Source organism: Zingiber officinale, chromosome 9B, assembly GCF_018446385.1.
Source record: "Zingiber officinale cultivar Zhangliang chromosome 9B, Zo_v1.1, whole genome shotgun sequence".
Taxonomy (NCBI): domain Eukaryota; kingdom Viridiplantae; phylum Streptophyta; class Magnoliopsida; order Zingiberales; family Zingiberaceae; genus Zingiber; species Zingiber officinale.
In genome coordinates, this window is record NC_056003.1 from 107,865,701 (window position 1) to 107,886,605 (window position 20,905).

Consider the following 20,905-nt stretch of genomic DNA (forward strand, 5'->3'; position numbering starts at 1 on the left):
CCATTTATGCATTCTCCGCTGATATTTTGATTGATACTGGTAGTTCGCACTCTTTTATATCCCGTACCTTTATGCGGGAGATTGGTAGATTACCCACTTGCAGACCCCAGCGATTGACTGTCTCGCTACCGTCCGGTGATACTTTAGAAGTCACCCAGGAGATCAGAGGTTGCCCGTTAGACTTTGGCAACATGATACTTACGGTAGATCTTCTAGTATTGGAGATGGTCGAGTTTGATGTCATACTTGGCATGGATTGGCTGTCAGTTTATCATGCTACCGTTGATTGCCAGACGAGGGTGGTCACCTTCCAGCCTCCGAACCAACCCTCGTGGAGTTTCACTGGCATCAGAGACGACGGTATCTCGATTATTTCGGCGATTGAGAAGTCACACACTGTCATGGTTTTGTTATCGTTGATCGATGCGAGGACGGTAGTAGTGCGCGACTCTCGGCGTTCTGTTGTCGGGAGTACCGGATGTATTTCCAGATGAGTTTGCCTCCCGAAGGCGGTGGAGTTCGCTATTGAGGTGATTCCGGGCGAAAGCTCCGTATCGTATGGCACCAAAAGAGTTGAGCGAGTTGAAGGTTCAACTCCGGGAGCTTTTAGACGGATTCATTCGCCTAGTGTTTCACCATGGGGTTCTCGATTATTATTTGTCAAGAAAAGGATGGTACTATGAGGTTGTGTATTGACTACAGGCAGTGAATCATGACCATCGAAATAAATATCCATTACCACGGATCGAGGATTTGTTTGATCAGCTCGAGGTACTTGATGTATTCTAAGATTGATGCGATCCGGATATCATCGATTGAGAGTCGAGATTACGATATCCGAAGCGACTTCCGTACGGATCGGTCATTATGAGTTTTGGTAATGCCATTTGGGCTTACCAATGCTCAATGTTTATGGATTTGATGAACCGCATCTTTCGGAGTATCTGGATCGGTTTGTTATCGTTTTCATTGATGACATATTGGTCTACTCTCGTTCGAGGAGGAGCATGCATCTCCGCAGTTTGGAGATTCTTGACGGCATCACCGTGTCGAAGTTCGCAAGTGTGCATTCGGCTATCTTGATCGGTTTTACGGGACACGTGGTTTCTAGCAGAGGTATTTGATTGATTCTCGGAAGATCGAGGTCGGTTGGGAGCAAGTCGGTCAGAGATCCGCGATTTTAGGATTGGCGGATATTACCGACGATTTGTCGAGGGCTTCTCGCGTATTGCTATGCCGTGACACTTACCAGAAAGGCGTGAAGTTCATATGGTCCGAGGATTGCGAGACCAGCTCTGAGGCGGAGATTAGTGTCGGCTCCAGTTTTGGTTTTACCTTCTGGAGAGGATGGATTTGTACTCTACACCGACGCGTCTCTTCAGGGTTTGGGTGCTGTTCTGATGCAGCACGGCAGAGTAGTCTCTTATGCTTCTCGTCAGTTGAAGGAGCATGAGAAGAACTACCCAGTTCATGACTTGGAGTTAGCTGCCATCATCTTTGCTCTGAAGCTATGGCGACATCATTTATACGGTATCACATTTGAGATTCTCACTGATCATAAGAGTCTCAAATATATTTTCACTCAGAAGGAGCTTAATCTCCGACAGAGGAGGTGGATGGAGTTCCTGAAGGACTACGATTGTACCATTAGCTACCACCCGGGGAAAGCTAATGTGGTTGCAGATGCACTCAGCAGGAAGTCCAGAGGGACTTTGGCTTGCCACCGGACTTCAGTCACGGACTTGATTCAGAGTTTCTCGGAGTTAGATCTTGAGGAGCAGGGACCGACAGAGCAGGGTATTCTTATTACCTTGGTTGCTCAGTCGTCGATCAGGACGAGGATCCGAGAGGCACAGGCTGGTGATCAGCATTTGCAGTTCATCAGCAGTCAGGTAGCTTTACACGAGACGAGGAGGGTGTTATATACTTCCGAGGCAGATTATGCGTACCTCAGTCTCATCCGGTCCTACAGGAGCTACTTCAGGAGGCTCACCGTTCTCGATTTGCGATTCATCCAGGCGGAACCCGTATGTATCGAGACTTGAGGCGTTCCTATTGGTGGAACGGCATGAAGAAAGACATCGCGGATTTCGTAGCTAGATGTCTTGTCTGTCAGCAGGTGAAGGCTGAGCACCAGAGACCTGCAGGGTTACTTCAGCGGATTCCTATTCCTGAGTGGAAGTGGGATCACATTACCATGGACTTTGTGGTAGGGTTGCCGAGGACACGACGAGGCCATGACGCGATTTGGGTAATCGTTGATCGATTAACCAAATCCGCGCACTTTTTAGCGATTCGGAGGACTGATCCCCTGGATCGATTAGCAGATTTGTATTGTCGAGAGATTATCAGACTACATGGTGTTCCGTTGAGTATCATTTCGGATAGAGATCCACGGTTTACGTCTCGTTTCTGGCAGAGTCTGCAGCAGGCCTTGGGCACACAGCTCCGTTTCAGTACAGCCTTCCATCCACAGACAGATGGACAGTCAGAGCGGACCATTCAGACGTTAGAGGACCTGCTGAGGTCATGTGTTATGGATTTTGGAGGCAGTTGGGAGGACCATCTGCCGTTGGTAGAGTTTGCCTACAACAACAGCTTCCATTCGGCTATCCAGATGGCACCGTTTGAGGCGTTGTATGGTAGACCTTGTCGGACACCCGTCCTTTGGGATGAGGTTGGAGAGGCTCAGTTGTTGGGACCTCATAGAGTTCAGCAGGATGCAGAGTTGGTCCGTACTATCAGACGGAGGATGTCAGAGGCGCAGGACCGCCAGAAGAGTTATGCTGATCGGAGACGCAGACCACTAGAGTTCTCTGTGGGCGACCATGTATTTCTGCGAGTTTCACCCACGAAAGGGGTGAAGAGATTTGGCCTTAGAGGTAAGCTAGCTCCGCGGTATATTGGTCCTTTCGAGATCTTGGAGAGGATCGGAGCAGTAGCTTACCGATTGGCACTACCACCGTCCCTGTCAGGCGTCCACGATGTATTTCATGTATCCATGCTGAGGAGATATGTACCCGATCCGACGCATGTGCTGGCAGATATCCCAGTTCCAGTTCAGCCTGACATTACATATGAGGAGGTTCCGGTACGGATTCTCGACCGGAAAGAGCGTCAGTTACGGAACAAGACTATCCGGCTGGTTAAAGTCGGATGGCAGCATCATTCGGACGAGGAGGCTACTTGGGAGCTCGAGGATACTATCCGAGCTCGATATCCCCATCTTTTCACTTGAGGTATGTGATTTTGTTTACCGTTCAGCATTTATACTCTAAAGCTGTTGTTAGTAATTGCTGATGGTAGATAACGAAATTTGGGGACCAAATTTTTTATTAGTGGGGGAGAATGTAAAATACCGGAAATAGGCGAATATTAATAAGGGAATTTTCCGGAATTTTTGGACATTTTTCGGGAATTTTTCGGAGCTCGTACGGACGAGTTGACGGGGATAAAAACGGGGCTGGGAAAAGCCTGTTTTGGATACCCCAATTAAATGAGGAAAAGTTGAATTTTTCTTATTTCTTTTCCTTTATTTATTTTTCCTTTTTCTTGCATTTTCGCCGTTTCCTCATTTCTTCTCCCCGATGCCGATCGCGCGCCTTCTCCCCGTGCCCTAACCGCAGAGGCGGTTTCATCTCCTCCTTCTACTTCTTCTCTTTCCCTTCACTCTTCTGCCGACGCCCATCTTCACTGCCGCCAGTCGACGCGGATCACCGACCCTAGCGCCGACCACCGCGTGCCCTAACCGTGCCCTAGATTCACCGCCGGCCGCAACTCACAGAGCCGACATCGCCGTTCCTCCACAGCCCTAGCGTCGGCCACTCTGTGCTCTAGCATCTCCGTCGACGCCGGGCAGTGTCGGCTTTCCCACCTCTGCTTCCCGATTCCTCCCTCCTCTGTGCCGAACCTAGTGCCCAACGCCATTTTGCCGGCCGAGGTTCATCTGTGCTCTATATTAGGGTTCACAGCAGCCAATACCGCACCGAGCAGCATTGACGTCGAACTTCTTCACCGCTGTGCTCGTGCCTTAGCACAGTAGCCGGATCCTTGATCACCTCCGACCAGTGGAAAGGAAGAGGTAAGATGATTAGGTTGATGCATTCATGATCACCAGCTTGATCTCACCTTGAACTGAACTGTAGGGAAAGATTTCAAGCAGGAGTTGTGTGTTGTGGGGAGTTCTTGGTTTCGGCAGCAGCCTCATTCCAGCATTCCTTTGTTCCAGCAGCAATCGACCTAAATGGGACAGTAACTCCTTAATTCCGGCATCTTCTTGTTCTTGAATAAGCTGTGGAACTTGAGGTAAGGTTTAGGGTTGTGGTCTTTGCTGTAGATGATTTCTAGTAGTGTTAGCAAAAGTTGTTAACTTAAGTTTAGAAGTAAATCTAAAGGTGTAATTAGGGTTAATGAAGCTAACCCTAGTTGGTCGATGGATTAGAATTTAGTTTGGCTAATGGTTGTATGATAAATTAGCTAAACTAGACATTATGTTTGATGCCACAGGACTTTGACGCGAGACGAGTATCTCGGAGTCGGTTTGGGTCATTTATCGGAGGCGGGTACTTTTGACTTATTGTCTTTGATATGCTTAGTAATGAAAATAATATGTTGCATTAATTGTGTTTCCTATTTATTTCGGTTAATCACTGCCCAATACATGTTACCTGTTTGATTGATTGTTTGATTGCATCTAGTATTGGTCTTGTACCTGATCTATCATGCTCATGGGTAGTGATATAACCACGTTTCACATGTTCAGGACCTAGGTTTGATACCTTATTGATCAGTATATCTTGATATGATTCATTCGCTTTTGTGCACATTATGATATGTCCAGAGGTTGGATTAGTATATTACCATGCTTAGTGACATGCACCATTTGCATGATCGCATGCTGTGCGATAGATTGCTCCATTATTGTCGAGCACATTGCCAGTTTCATCACCGGTGCTCCGTTGTGGCCTTCGTGGGTAGCGAGATACGTGGTATACGTCGGTTGACTCTTCCGGTGCTCGTTGATCCGCTCGGGGGTAGTGTGACGCGTGTAGCACGTTAGAGATTCCTCCCGTCATGCGTCCTGGAGTTGAGAGCATTGCGCTCCCCATTTATGATTTGGGGTAGGAATACGTGTACTTCGACAACATCCGTCCACTCGATCACTCATCGGAGTAGTGTTGCTGAGTGCACCACAGCCCTACCCACTCGGTCCCACCGTTGATGTGAGTTGGGACTGGCGTCGAGGGTGACCATGACATTGGCATCATATGCATGATGCATTTTTGTTTGTGTTTGTGTTTTGTTGCACTTATATGCTGCGCATTGCTTGGATACCTTGATTGACATGCATACTGGTCTTCTATACCTTTCATTGTTTGTCCAGGTCCTGGTTAGTACAGATTCTCTCCTGTCTTCTTGGTTTGTAGTTACCTTTATCTTTATCGGAGATGTACGCATGATTAGTGCTAGGTGTTATTTCTTTACTTTGCATATCAATGCTGAGTGTTGGACTCACCCCGCCTCCATTGTTGTTATTTTCAGGTTGATGCTGTCAGGAGGGAGTTCCAGTCGCTAGTCCTCACTGCACGTAGTGCTGGTCCTGCAGACCTCCAGGATATGTTTGGTTTTTCTTTGGTTTCTTTTTGTTCTAGACTGTTTGAACTCGTTATGTTCTGGATTTATTTGCTTATGGACATGATATAGATTTTATTATACTGATGGATTTGGATTTGGTTTTTATTCTACTACATGCCTGCCTGGATGGCAGAAGAGGTGAGTTCGTCGGTTTTGAGCTTTACGAGTGTAGTTGAGTAGGGTGGTTTTTGAGTCAGAGTATTATTACTGCGTGGTTGTGTTAGCCAGAGGCTGAATATATATATAAACTGCGTGGTGATTGATTTTTATTATTGTTATTATTCCAGCCGCCTGTGGCTGAGTATTTAGTGCTTGTAGAAAATTTTTGATTGTCCGCCGTACAGGGGAGATGCTGCCGAAATTTTCTCGGACAGGGACTCCTCTGGGGCGTGACAAATAATATATTAAATTTAGAAATGGGGCGGGGATGGGGAATCTCCGAACCCGTGGGTTCGGGTTCGGGGAATCCCCGAATTCGAAAAAATGAGAACGAGACGGGGATAGGAATGACAAACCTACCCCCGTCCCGCCCCATTACCATCCCTAACTAGGATGAATACAATTACCTTTTATCAACTAAATAGTAGGTTATTCCCAAGGGATTATTCCTCTCTTATGTGTAATCTATCTCTAAATACTAACTGAGCTATGTTTGATAAAAATTATCTAGAGCTATGAAGGACAGAGGTACTTACCATGTGCAGCCATTTTACATTGGGCATGCAAGGTCAAATATAAAACATCTCTCCAGTTCTAATTTTAATAAATTAATAGATAAGTTTTTTTAATAGACACTTGTCTTAAGAATATTAGGTTAATAAGCCGTTGTCTGATTTATCTTAATAGTCAATGAAAATTTTCGTAAGATTAAATCAATCATTTTCAAAATTATTCGGTGTAGATTTAATACTTAATATCGAGTTTAAAAAAATTGAAACACAACAAACATATTAAATGCTCACCCACAACCTCAGGACCCTTAAGTAGTTTTACCTAAAATTATTTAATAAAATTTAATTGATTGAAATCACATCCTTAATGATTGAGTAGTGCCTTTTTGTTCACCCAACACTTGCTTTCATTCAACTACATGATTAAATGAGTCTTTAAACACTTTTAGATGAAAGCCCTTCCAACCCTAAACACCCCCATATGGCCATATTTAACATCTAATTGGCCATTGATAGGTATTTAGAATGTTTCGTACGATTAAAAAAAGGGACATTTTAGAAATCACAAAACCGCGTGTGAAGTGAAGTTTGGATGGATGCTCTAAAAAGCCGTTATTAAGTTACCTTCCGTGCTTTTCCCGATTTTCTTTCCCATCCCGATGGCGATGGGGGTGCTCAGTCGGTGGAGCGTCGTTGTCCGAGGCAAGCCGCGAGGAGGCTGACGACCTCCCGAGGCCGCCACAGAGTGAGCTGCTCATGATGGATGTCCCCCCTGGTAGGTCAAGATAGCCAACGATCTCCTCCTCTTCGCCCTTTCCCTTTTTCTTCTCTCCACCACTGCACTAGTGCTGTTTACAGCTGCGATCGGTCGCTTCCTCGCTCCGACCTGCACGCCTTCGTTCTCGCTCCCTGCACGGTTCTTTGATCGGATCGAAGATTTCATCTATCGTCAGGTGTCACGCTTCAAGGCGCCTGCAATTTTCGGGGTTCTTGCAACCCTAACAGGATGGCTTCGACGGATGGGAAGGATTGTTATTTTTATCGTCGAGGAAATGATTGGTACGTTTTGATTTACAGACCTCTTTATCTCTTAGTTGTAGCTACATTAGGATTTGGCTTTTTAATTATCGGATAACAGGAGTTTTTGTTGTCTCGAAGCATCATTGCCGTTGAACTTTTCTGATTATTACACACTAAGACAAGAGATTAGTTTTTAATGAGACAGCAGACACCCATGTTGCTGTGGGATCAGGCGATCAGCCAATTGAAATTTCAAGAGACATTATGGAATAACGAACAAGTAAAGTCCAGTTTGTTAGTCTTAGTTACAGTTGGACTCCCCGCCCCCACCTTTTTTTGAAAAAAAAAAGCAAACATTTTGCTGATTTTAGGTAAGATATGGATCATAACCTCTGACAATTTATTTTCTACTGGATTGTAAGAATTCTCTACTTTATCTACATGAATGCAGATAGAAAGAAATGTATGATACAAAATTTTGTTCAGCCAGAGCTTGTATTCAACTTATATGAACTAATTGTTTGATGCTATGTAGGTTCTCTAAAACAAGGATCCCAAGTGATATTGTTATTGAAGTAGAGGGGCAACTATTTCATCTGCATAAGGTAACCATTCAACAATTTATCTTTCACGTGTCTGAGAAACATTTTCTATTTCTTTCATTCTCGTCTCTTCCTTCAGTCCATAGCATGAAAATTTTGTCCATGCACCAATACCATACAACTTAATTATTCAAGATATTGAATGTTTATAATATATATTGTTTTCATTAGAGAAACAGATTGCCACTACATCTTAAGCATGTCATTTAAAAAACATGAAGTTAGAAAAGAATCATTAGAGCACAAGGAATTGTCAGATTATTGTACTACTATTCTGCAATTGAAGTATCCAGATATAGATTATAAGCTATATTTTGTGGACCATATAAAACAATAGGAATGACTTGGCTTTAAATGTAATAAAAAAAAGGATGTATGTTTTCCACATGTTAATGAGGTTTAACTTGTAAATGGTGCAAGTAACATGGATTAGAGCAACATGCATGGAAGTTTTTTTTTGTTTGGTCTTGACCACAATGTGTCCTCGCACCACATTCAATGTGAGACTTTTCCCTTACTGCTAGACCAAACAACTGTAGGAGCTTGTAGAACAGTTGAATGCTGCCAATTTGCCATATACTGCAAATGTTTCAAAATAACTATGAATGCAGAGGCATTCCTCAATATTATTGTAAATGCTTTGTGGTATACATTAAAGCTGCATTGTAGAAACATAGGATCTTTTTTATATTTTTTTTCCTACCAGCATGATGTTTTTTTTATCTTTCTTTGATTACTTGTCTTGGTTACCAATTGATGTCAGTTACAATATCTGAATGTATTTGGGCCTTCAGTTCCCACTCATGTCAAAATGTGGGAAAATTGCACGTGTTTTAGAAGGACTGCAAACTGTCAAAGAAAGCACACATCATATGTTATCAGGTTGTCCTGGAGGAGCTGTTACATTTCTGATAGTAGCCAAATTCTGCTACGGAATCAAGGTGGAATTGTCGCCAAAGAACATCATAATTATATATTGTATAGCCGAATACCTTGAGATGACAGAGGAACTTGATGAAAAGAATCTACTTCCAGAAGCAGAAAGTTTCTTTCATAAGTCCATTCTTCACAGCTGGAAAGACTGTATTGTGGCTCTACAAAGCTTTGATCCTTCTCTTTACCACGGCGAGTCTGGACATATTGTTGGTAAATGTACTAATGCTCTCTCAACGATGATATGTACTGATCATAGTTTGTTTGGGTGGCCAATGATGCTATATGGAAGCTTGCAAAGTCCTGGTGGTAGTATCCTATGGAATGGGATACGTACAGGTGCCAGAATTAGAAGCTCACAATCTGACTGGTGGTGCGAAGATATCTCAATGCTAGGTATTTGGATCTTCAAAAGACTGATTAAAACAATGCAGGAGCGACATGTAAGAACCATAATTGTCACTGGTGCTCTGATGCATTATGCTAAAAAACAATTACCAGGCCTTGCTCGGTGGGAAAAGAAACATGGTGGTAGATATCTTACAAGTCTTAATTCATCAGCAGATGTAATAAATCACAAAGTGTTAATTGAAAGCATTGTTGACTTGCTTCCGCAAAAGAAGGGAAAGTCCTACTGTCGTTTTCTTTTAGGACTCCTAAGGTTTGCTGTAATACTAAAAGTTAACCAGTCATGCAAAGAAACTCTCCAGAGAAATATTGGCATGCAACTTGATTTGGTGACTCTTGATTGTCTTTTAATTCCAAACTTCTTAGATTCTGACAATCTGTATGACACTGACTGTGTTGAACAGATTATTCATTATTTCTTGGATTCACAAGAGTCTAGTATGGGAACATTTTCACCTCCCTCATCTGATTCTACTTTTACTAGATCGACTTCTTCCTTGAACAGAGTCACACAGCTGATTGACAGTTACATTACTGAGGTTGCTCCTGATATCAATCTAAGGCCTGAAAAGATGCTTGCTCTTCTTCGAGCTCTTCCAAAATCTTTGCGAAGCCAGTATGATGGATTGTATAGAGCGTTGGATGTGTATTTGAAGGTTTGAATATATCCTATCATTTTTTTGCCAGTTCTGAAGTTCATATTTATCTCAAAAGGATTCTTGTTAACTGTATTATAGCTGATTATTGAAGTAACTTTGTTATAGGTGATATATATTTCTCCAATGGTTGAGATAACTTGGTAAATTCAAAAGCTTGGCATTTTGTTTTCTAGTTCTCTGATTGATGGCCCGTGTGCAATTCACATATGATAGATGCTTTACAATTCAACTGTCATATGTTAACTCCAAAGAAATCCATTCTTTTTGCAATGTCAAGAGCATATGTTCTCCAGAAAGTTTATCATTAAAATCCTTATGCTAGCTTATATATGGATTACTAGATAACAATATAAACATGCTAATCAATTTTTGATCTTATTTTTTCTAATTTTCTTGGGATTGCCATTCTAATATGTATTATATGGGAATTATGCACTCGTAAGACAACTTTCAAACTGTACTACTCTAGCATGTGTTTAATACCAATATGAATCAGATGGCCAAGGAACAAAGCTTTGCGATAGTTAAGCAATCATGATGCTTGTTTTCATGTCATTGTTTTCCTGCAACTAGCTTCAAGCTATGGGAATATTTAAAAGTGACACCAAATAGGCCATTCTTTTATTTAAGAAAAATTATCCAATAAGCTTCAGGTTTGACAGACTGTTATGTGCTAATTTTCTGTCTTCATCTCCAGGAGCACCCTTCGCTGGTAGAGAAGGATAAGATGCTACTTTGCAGCACTATAGATTTTCGAAAACTCTCTACTGCTACATGTGCACATGCATCACAGAATGAACGATTGCCACATAGAATCATTTTACAGGTTCTATTTTTTGAGCAGTTGCAGATGCAAATGGCTCTTTCTCAATACCTTGATGCTATGGACACAGACAGCGTTGCTGCTGCAAATAGCATGGCTGGAAATTTCCTGCGGAGAGGTGGGTGGGTTTCACTTGTTCGTGAAAATAGAGTCCTCAAGGTTGACTTGGAAGCACTTGTGTCCAGGGTCGGAAGTTTGGAGCAGGATCTAGCTATCATAAAACAACAAATTAGACAGATGGCATAGTGCTTTGTCAACACTTGTTTTATGTCCATAAGACTTAACTTTATGTGCCTGAAAGCATGGTGGCTGTTATTATACGAAACAAATACCTATCTCCACACAGATTGTAAGTCTGGACAACACCTATAAATTTGGTAAGGTAACGTGGATAATTGTAAATCTCTCCTTTGGTCACTGGAGTACTTACCATGGGTGGTTCTCTGTGCTAGAGTCGGAATCTATGGTTGGTCATCCTCACAACTCGGTTTCTGGTCAGCATGTCCGGTAATGGTACAAAATCTCCATCCTCCCTTCACCAGTCAATCTAGTTGGTACCAGTGAAGTTTCAAGCTGGCTCGTAAATTTAATAATTCAATCATTGTATAGAAGATATCAAGGAGTTCCATAGCAAAAATTGAGTACAATAATGCTACACCAGTTCGAATTTCCTATCCTTTTCTGTTTGCAGGAGATGCGAGCTCGGCAAGGCCATGCAGCGTAATATGATCATAAAACTGGACTTGAGGGCACGAATCAAAATCGTACTGGAGGTGAGAAAATCTTTTGCCGGCGCCCTCCGTCGTTGCTTTAGCATTCATCTCCCTCCCGTACCTCCACAGGTAATTCATCCCCACGAGTAGCTCAGTGATGGCATCCTCCGTCTTCTTTTGGTCTGCAAAATACAGCGTCTGCACCAGGAGAACGTTGGAGCTCGACGCCACGCTCTGCTGCTCCATGCCCCGCTCTGACTGCCACTTGATCATGTTGTGGGCGAGTGGCGCCAGACACTCCAGTATCCTCCTCACGGCGGCGCTCCACTTTGCTGCGAGAATTGGGTCGTGAGCGACTGAGCTGAAGTTCTTGGCTAATGATCTGAGACGTGTCCTGAGAGCCGCCTTCACGTTCGCGGTTAACGCTTTGTACAGGACGTCTCTCGCATCCGGACCGATCAAATGGGGACACACCGCCAGCTTCTCGATCTCGATGATGATGTTGGCGTAGTGCAGAGCTAGAGCTGCGTCTCCGAGGGTCGACGCGGGAGCGTTTAGCCAGCGGAATCTCGGGTCCATCATCGGCAAAAGAAGATTTTTTGCTGGGTCTTCGCCGCCGCCGCCGCCGTCGCGGGCTAGATAATTAGTTCGGGAATTGCGTTGCTTCCAAACTGGAACAGGAGGCAAGTCTGCCTTGTCAAGCAAACGGTTCTCAGATCTCGTTATTTCCACGGCGGCCACAAGAGGTCTGGAGATGAATCCGGCAACCGAGCGGCTACGAATTAGGCGGGGGATATGGACGCCGGACTGCTTGATGGCTTCTTTTCTCTGTTGGACTCCGAAGACTTGCCTGATCCTCCTCACAATAGAGAACAGAGACCCGCCCAGCAGCCGGACGACGTAGTCGTAGTCTTGAACCCACAGCGAAGCCTCGCGCAGGGAATTCACCTGCTGCCGCTGCCACACCACCTTTCGATCGATTTCATCGACGAGGTGGGTGGCCTGGGGGTTCGCCAGTATCCGCCGCTGCGCCTGCTCTAGCTCCCCCAGCACCTCGATCTCGTCGCGCAGACTTGCCCCCAAGGCGACGAACCTCTCCATCTTCTTCACCTTGCGCTCCATCTTCCACCCCACGTACTCGAAGCCGTACGTGTCAGCGCCGGTCTCAACCTGCAGGTCCGCAATCGCGGCGTGGAAGCACTGCAGCACCGGGTCGGAGCACTGCCGGCCCAGGCGGGACACAGAGCTTGCTAGGAACCCGACGCCGTCCATAATCTCGGCGAGGACGAACTGGAGGAGGACGTCATCGTCGTCGGAAACTAACTTACGCATGCCCTCGAGGCAGCGGAGCTCGTCGCGGAGCCGGGCGATGCAGTCGTCGGCGAGGGCGTGCCAGAGGCGAGCAGCCCTGGACATGAGCCGAGCCACCTCGAAGGCCAGCACGCCGACGACGGCGGATTTCCCCTGTTCGGTCTTCCTCTTACTACCTCCTCTCACGAGTCTCACTCGGCCAAGCCACGACTCTGACTTCACCGTCCTCATCGACGCAAGAGAACGAACGCAACAAACGCAGCAGAAGTGGTGGAATTAAGCAAATGCAAGCCACATACGAAGATCCTTCTTCCACTGCGCCTTTGTTGGTTGCAGCTGCCATTACCATGCATGGTCGAAGACAGCTCCAGTCTCACGAGAGGGTGGGCCAATCAGCAATCCTGCTGAAGAACCTCGTTGACATCCAGTGGAGATCGAAAGCAACATATTAGTTCGAGCATGGACACTCATCCAAAGTACTTAATTCGGAAGTGGTTGCAAGCACATGGTGAATCGAATCCGTCTGGAAGTATAATAACTGGAAGGAAACAAAAAAAAAAACAGAAGGATAAATGCTAATGATCTATTCATACATCGCATGTCGCGCCGCAGCACCGCTAATCAAAGTCTTTGCAGTTCCTTCGTCAAGATATTTTGAAATATATAAAATTAACACATACAGTTAGTTATCCTGTGAGGTTAGGACACGTAGAGGAAAAAGAAGACATTTGGCAGCGAAGATTGAGAAGCACAATTTGAACGAAAGCCAAGAAGTCCGGGAGTTTATATGTACAGCCAATTTCAATTCTCATCTCATCATCTCTTTCTAATTTGATATTAACATTGATATATGAGGTTAGGTTAGGGTAAGTGAAAAATATTTGAAGATCTTGAGCAAGTGGGGTATGTTTGATGATTAGAATATCAGTGGTAGATTTTTATAAGCATCTTGGTACTTTTGATTACATTTACTATTTTTTTTATAATCCAACTATCTAAACCTTGGCTCAATTAATATGAGAGATGGGTGATTTTTCTCTCGGTTTATCCATAGGATAAATTCAAAAGCATAATGGGTCCACATTGAGCAACCAACTTTTTAGATTTTTTTATTTCACAGGAGTAAAATATCCACCGTGCATCAAAACTAAAATTTAAACAGTGGATTTTAGGAGTTTGCTGAACACTTTAGCTTTGCTACAATGGAATGGGATATTGAGCAAGCAATGCTTCGATAGGTAGGATTACAGAGCCACTAACAAGTTGGAGTGGAATTGAATTTTCAAAGATGTTTAAGAAATCTAATATTTTGAAGATTTTTTTATATTAATTCGATTGCAAATTCTTAGGAGAGTGAACATCGGCGGAAAATTGACTATTGCGAAGTGTGAATATCGACAAAAAAAAAATATCGACAAAAAAAATTACAATTCATAAAAGTTGTATTATATTATTGGATATGGACAATTTATCAAAGGCTTTATTTATTTGTTTTAATAGTAGTTGCACGGTCTTACTCCCTAGTTCGTCTGAACTCATGCATAAGTGGACTTTCAAAATATTTATTCCGAGTACAATTCAAATTTTAATCCTCTTCAGTGTTCCTCTCGTTAGTTTAGCATCACACACTCGATGGGTGATGCTTTCTTCGGTAATTTATCAGAGGCACATCTAGCGTTTTGAATTTATCAAAAAGTACATACTAATTTGGTATTTATTAAATAACATATTTTTTAAATGTATTTCTCATTTTATTCTTTTGACAAATCTAACTTTTTACTTTTCTTTATTATTTCTCACTCTCTCTTTTATTTCTCTCTCCTATGCATGTAACTAATCTTATTTTTCCTCTCATCTTTTTTTTTTTTTTTTTTTTTTTTTTTTTTCATACGTGCATGTATAACATAGGCCTGATATACAAATCATATCAGACCCACGACGTTTAGAGTTTAGTTGATTTTTTTATAACATTTTAATACATTTGGAGAAGTTAAAATAATCAATAAATAATATATTTGAACTCTTTGTAACCTCAGAAATCGATCCATTATTTATTTTAGCTTCTATAGGGGTATAAAATAATAATAATAATGAATCGACAAAACTCCTCATGCGTGGGCCTAACATGGAGATTTTTTTGCTATTTTTATTACATTTTAATACTTTATAGATGTCAAAATAAACAATGGATAACATATTTGAACTCCTTGTAACATCAGAAATCCATATAAACTGAAATGGGCGCAATCAGAGCTCTCTAGGTCTATCAGTGGATTTTGACCAAAATCCACTGATAGACTTAGAGAGCTCCGATTGCGCCCATTTTAGTTTCTGTGGATTTTTGATGTTGCAAGGAGTTTAAATATGCTATCCATTATTTATTTTAACTTCTAAAAGTGTTAAAATATAATAAAAAAGATTCAACAAAAATTTTCAAACATTGGGCTTGATATGATTCCATATCAGACTTACGTTGGGTCTGATATGAATCATATCAGGCCTAACGTGGAGGTTTTTTATTAATTTTTTTTATATTTTAACACCTTTTAAAAGTCAAAATAAACAATTGATAATATATTTGAACTCCTTGCAACATCAGGAATCCACATGAACTAAAATGGGTGCAATCGAAACTTTCTAGGTCCATCAGTGGGGTTTGACCGAAATCCACTAATGGACCTAGAGACCTCAGATTGCACCCATTTCAGTTTCTGTGGATTTCTGATGTTGCAAGGAATTCAAATATACTATAAATTGTTTATTTTGACATCTATAAGATATTAAAATATACTAAAAAAGAATCAGTAAAAATCTCTAAATATTGGGCCTGATATGAATCGTATTAGCTTGAGTGCTGATATTCCCCCCATACCCAGCTTGCAGAGGTAAAAGGACACCAGAACTGGGTGAAAGTTTCAAGAGAGTACCTCAAGTTTCTAGGGGGAGGAACTTAGTTTAAACAAGGTGTCCTTCACTACATTGATGTCATCCAAGAGCTTGAGTACTGACCTTAAGTGATTGTGACTTAACAGTTTGTTCAATTTAAGCATTTGCTTGTTCCTTCTACCTATATGTGATTGAGGATTTTTTATTCTTGATTGCACCAAACCAGTGGCACACAGTGTTGGAACAATCATAGACATATCTATTATGAAATGAAGAGTTCCTAAAATAATTGAGCATTCCTAATAGAGTGAGACCCACATTGGGCCTAATATAGAATCATATCAGGCCCACGTTGGGTCTGATATGAAATTATATCAGGCCTAACATGGGCTTGATATGATTCATATCAGGGCTAACGTGGAGGTTTTTTGCTGATTTTTTTTTAATATTTTAATACCTTCTAAAAGTCAAAATAAATAATGTATAGCATATTTGAACTCTTTGAAATATCAGGAATCTACAGGAACTGAAATGGGTGCAATCGGGAGCTTTATAGGTCCATCAGTGAATTTTGACTGAAATCCACTGATGGACCATAGACCTCAAATTGCGCCCATTTCAGTTCCTATGGATTTTTGATGTTGCAAGTAGTTCAAATATACTATCAATTGTTTATTTTGACATCTATAAGATGTTAAAATATACTAAAAAAGAATCAGTAAAAATTTCTAAATATTGGGCCTGATATAAATCGTATAAGCTTGAGTACTGATATTCCCCCCATACCCAGCTTGTAGAGGTAAAAGGACACCAGAACTGGGTAAAAGTTTCAAGAGAGTACCTCAAGTTTCCAGGGGGAGGAGCTCAGTTTAAACAAGGTGCCCTTCACTACATTGATGTCATCCAAGAGGTTAAGTGATTGTGACTTAACAGTTTGTTCAATTTAAACATTTGCTTGTTCCTTCTACCTATATGTGCTTGAGGATTTTTCATTCTTGATTGCACCAAACTAGTGGCACACAGTGTTGGAGCAATCATAGACACATCCATTATGAAATGAAGAGTTCCTAAAATAGTTGAGCATTCCTAATAAAGTGAGACCCATATTGGGCCTGATATAGAATCATATTAGGGCCACATTGGGCCTGATATGAAATCATATCAGGCCTAACATGTGCCTGATATGATTCATATCAGGTCTAACATAGAGATTTTTTGTTGATTCTTTCTTCTTATATTTTAATACATTTTAAAAGTCAAAATAAATAATGGATAGCATATTTGAGCTCCTTGCAACATTAGGAATCCACAGGAACTGAAATAGGAGTAATCGGAGCTTTCTAGGTCCATCAGTGGTTTTTGACTGAAATCCACTAATGGACCTAGAGACCTCAAATTACACCCATTTCAGTTTTTGTGGATTTCTGAGGTTACAAGGAGTTCAAATATGCTATTCATTATTTATTTTGACTTATCAGATGTGTTAAAATATAATAAGGAAGAACTAGTAAAAATCTCCAAGTTGGGCCTAATATGATTCAATATCAGGCCCAGTGTGGAGAGATGAATGTACAATGCCTATTAATGAGAAATTCTATTATACTTCTTTGAGGATTTTTGAGAATTATGCTGAATTACTAGCTAAACAAGGGCTTTTGACAACTGCATTAGAGTATTTAAAACTTTTGGAGCCAGATGAACTTTCATGTGAGTTTACCATATTGAGAGATCAGATTTCTCTAACCATAGAAGGTTTCTTTATAGATATTTTATAGTTTTTTTATGCTTAAATAATTTTGGTTTATTTGCATAGTTTTGTTGTTTAGTTGATACCCATCTACTTTTAACAAGTTGCTCTTATCTAAAATTTATGCCATTAATCCTTAATGGACCATGAATAATTCTATACTGTTTGCTTTGCATAAAATTTGCAATTTTAGTACAAACCTGTTAATTGTCTTTGTTTCTCTAATGAAGAACTTTATATTTGCACTTAATCCTTCCATGGGTCTTAGCTAGTCCAGATGATAAACTTGTTGGTTTATTCAAGTCTTTTTCCATTGTTGTATTCTTAAAGAAGTAAAATAGAATTTTTCATTATTAGCATTGTTGGATCGAGATGCGCGCGCGGGGGGGAGGGGTGAATAGCGCTCGTGACTTTCACTCGTTTCGGAATCGTAAAACTCGAATAACGCAGCGGAATAAAATAAATAACAAACACAAAATGACACAGGTCGTTTACTTGGTTCGGAGCTTATGGTGACTCCTACTCCAAGGCCCATGCTCGTTGAGTGTTTACGTTGGGCGGCAACTATAATTTCATTTAAAGTGTTTACAAGATGAAGTACAATAAAAAGGAAATAACTAAATTATACCAATGACAATAGAAAACTAAAGATTCTGAGCTCCGGGTCGTCAGTGTCAAGTTGTGGCTTCGTCAGAACGTCTCGTTAGCAGCTCGTTGCACAAAGATGGCTTAGAAGGTGATGTCTTTATTGCTGCCTCGAGACATCCTTATAAAGGGTGTTCAAGGCACCTTCATTAAGCTCCAAGGCGCCTCCAACCCAAGATTTTATCCCGACTCACCCGCTGTCGATCAAGCTTTGACCACTGCTTGTTATCCACCTGAAGGCGCCTTCAACGCCACTCCAAGGCGCCTCTAAGCCGCGGTCCAAGGCTCCTTCAGTCCCCATGAAGGCGCCTCTAGCTCCTTCTTGCAGACAACCTCCACCTTGTACCTGAGGCGCCTCCAAGCTCCATGGAGGCGCCTCGGGTACTATTCATCCGAGGTGAAGTGTGCTCTTTTGTCCCTGCACAATGTGTTAGTCCACAAAATGCACATATACCCTGCAAGACAAGGTTAGCACACATAAATATGATAAGAAAGGTGTTTGACAGTCTTTGGTCTATCCGGGTCTGACTTCGGATTTCCAACCGGAAACCCTAGGTCAACCTGACGCCTACTGTTCCCTTTGCGGGGAACGCGTCCTCACCTACTCCTCTCAGGAGAGTTACCTGTTGCCAGTACGATCCTCCAAATCGACTGGACTTTTGCTCAGCGCTCAATGCTTCCAGACTTTCTGTTGGATGCCCGCTTCCCGACCCGTCCAGTCTTTCACCTGGTTCGCGACACCAGGACTTTTCACCTAGGGTTACCACCCCGTAGGACTTTTTGCCTGAAGCCCTCGACCCGCCAAGACTTTCCGCATAGGGTTACCACCCCCTATGATCTAGGGTTACCACCCCCTAGGGTTTTTCATTTGCCTAACTGCAGCTAGGACTTTCCTGAAACACTCAAACATACACATTAGATAACAATTAAACTTAACTTTGGATTCCCTTTCCATTATCAAAACTTGAGTTCGATCGTTGGATGCTTCTCGCACCAACAGCCATTGTACATTAATTCTCTTCACGTTGGACCTGATATTGAATCATATCAAGCCCACGTTGGGTCTGATATGATACATATCAGGCCCACGTTGGGCTTGATATAATACATATTAGGCCTAACGTGAAAATTTTTACTAGTTCTTTCTTATTATATTTCAACACCTCACGTAAGTCGAAATAAACAATGGATAACATATTTGAATTTCTTGCAACCTTAAACTCCACAGAAACTGAAATGTGTGCAATCTAAGGTCTCTAGGTCCATCAGTGGGTTTTGACCGAAACCCACTCATGGACCTAGAGAGCTTTGTTTGCACTTATTTCAATTCTTATGGATTTTTGAGATTACAAAGAGTTCAAATTTACTAATCATGATTTATTTTAGTTTCTCTAAATATATTAAAATGTTATAAAAAATTAACTAAATCTTAAATATCGTTGGACTGATATGATTTTTATATCAGGCCTATGCTATGCATGTATGCAAATAAAAAAGAGGGAAGAGAGGAAAGGAAAAATAAAAGAAGCTGCATGCATAGGAGAGATGAGAGAGGATATAGGAAAGAGAAGAGGGAGAAAAGAAAAATGATAGAAAAAGTTAGATATGTCAGAAGGATAAAAAGGGAAGTGCACTTGAAAAAGTGTCCTTTGGTAAATACCAAAGTAACATACGCTTTTTGATTAATTAAGATTTCTAGATGCGTCATTTGGTAAATTACCGAGCTTTCTTTATAAAATGGTGATTACATGTATCTAAACATCCTTCGCAATCTGTCACTATCAACGTGACGGTGGGTGATATCCTGTACAATCTATTCTAAGTGGCGATGGATGATATCCAATATGGATGGTCCGACATGGTAAAAATTTATTTATTTTTATTTCTCTTTTTCATATGCATGTAACACTTTTTCCTTTTCTACATGCAAATAATTCTTTTTTCTCTCCTGTATGTAAGGTGGTGTTAGTTTGTACAAACCAATGTCAATATTGGTACTAGTCTTTAAAGACTAACTAGCACCACATTGGTGTTAGTTGGTGCTAGTTTCAAACCGGTGCTAGTGTTGGTCATTAAAAATCAACGCTAGTGTTGGTCATTAAAAACCAGTGCTGGTGTTGGTTGGTGCTGGTTTCTGTTAGGGTCAATTTGTAACTAGAGGGGGGGTGAATAGCTCGTCACGCTTCGTTGCTTGCTCCTTCATGATGATATGCAGCGGAATGTAACTGAAGCAATGCTAGTACTAGGATTTACTTGGTATCCACCTCAAGATGAGGTGACTAATCCAAGGATCCACACATACGAGCACTCTCCACTAAGAAAACACTCATTCTCGATAACTACCAGAAGTAGAGAAACCTCGTACAAGACTCACACAACAAGATACACTCAAACAAGAAGAAATACACAAGTGTATAAATAAAAACATTCTCTTGCTTAATCTTGTTGATGTAGATCGCCTCTGGACCCTTTGGAAAGTGCAACAACACTTCTCTTCCAAGCTTGAAGTCCGGTGGTGAGTGTCGGAGAGAATCATAGTAAGATCGGGGAAGAAATTTTTTCGGAGAAGAAGCTCGCCAACGGCTATATACTTCGCGTTTCTAGGGCTCCCAATCGATTCGGCATGCTCCCAATTGATTGCCACGTCAGATCCGCGCCATCCCAACCATCCATCGCTCGCTACCTGTGCAACGGTCACATCCCAATCGATCGGCTGATCGATTGGGGAGGCTAAATCGATCGGCTGATCGATTCAGCCTTCTTCTCTGCTCTCGTGTCTGCGCAAGAAAACTTGCCCCAATTGATTGGGGAGCCCAATCGATCGACCGATCGATTGGGGAGCATTCTGTGCTC

At 41.8% G+C, this 20,905-nt stretch overlaps 2 protein-coding genes across 8 annotated transcripts; one reads left to right on the forward strand and one right to left on the reverse strand.

Annotated features, from left to right (window-relative positions):
• The first annotated feature begins 6,844 nt into the window (after window positions 1-6,844).
• On the forward strand, window positions 6,845-11,405 carry LOC122023786 (BTB/POZ domain-containing protein At3g44820-like). Of its 7 annotated transcripts, XM_042582117.1 has the most exons (6): window positions 6,879-7,080; window positions 7,164-7,364; window positions 7,464-7,696; window positions 7,861-7,930; window positions 8,691-9,924; window positions 10,625-11,201. In XM_042582117.1, exons 5-6 carry the CDS (start codon window positions 8,704-8,706, stop codon window positions 10,994-10,996), a joined length of 1,593 nt encoding a protein of 530 aa, XP_042438051.1. In that variant the 5' UTR covers window positions 6,879-7,080; window positions 7,164-7,364; window positions 7,464-7,696; window positions 7,861-7,930; window positions 8,691-8,703; the 3' UTR covers window positions 10,997-11,201. The 7 variants fall into 7 exon arrangements, 6 of the variants coding, with proteins under 6 accessions (XP_042438048.1, XP_042438047.1, XP_042438052.1 ...); XR_006123235.1 differs by lacking the exon at window positions 7,464-7,696 and adding an exon at window positions 11,203-11,405 and having other exon boundaries at window positions 6,845-7,364; window positions 8,722-9,924; window positions 10,625-11,127; XM_042582114.1 differs by lacking the exon at window positions 7,464-7,696 and having other exon boundaries at window positions 6,845-7,364; window positions 8,722-9,924; window positions 10,625-10,868; window positions 10,936-11,201.
• Window positions 11,406-11,421: 16 nt separating this feature from the next.
• On the reverse strand, window positions 11,422-13,005 carry LOC122023278. The gene has a single exon (XM_042581341.1). It carries the CDS (start codon window positions 13,003-13,005, stop codon window positions 11,422-11,424), a length of 1,584 nt encoding a protein of 527 aa, XP_042437275.1.
• Window positions 13,006-20,905: the final 7,900 nt, after the last annotated feature.

What these genes read in the sequence shown, in the direction of transcription:
- LOC122023278 (XM_042581341.1), bottom strand. Translation starts at nt 13,005, where the DNA reads ATGAGGACGGTGAAGTCAGAGTCGTGGCTTGGCCGAGTGAGACTCGTG.
- LOC122023786 (XM_042582113.1), top strand. Translation starts at nt 7,312, where the DNA reads ATGGCTTCGACGGATGGGAAGGATTGTTATTTTTATCGTCGAGGAAAT. An exon ending in AACTATTTCATCTGCATAAG is followed by an intron (nt 7,931 to 8,721) that starts GTAACCATTCAA and finishes TTGGGCCTTCAG; the next exon opens with TTCCCACTCATGTCAAAATG. An exon ending in CGTTGGATGTGTATTTGAAG is followed by an intron (nt 9,925 to 10,624) that starts GTTTGAATATAT and finishes CTTCATCTCCAG; the next exon opens with GAGCACCCTTCGCTGGTAGA.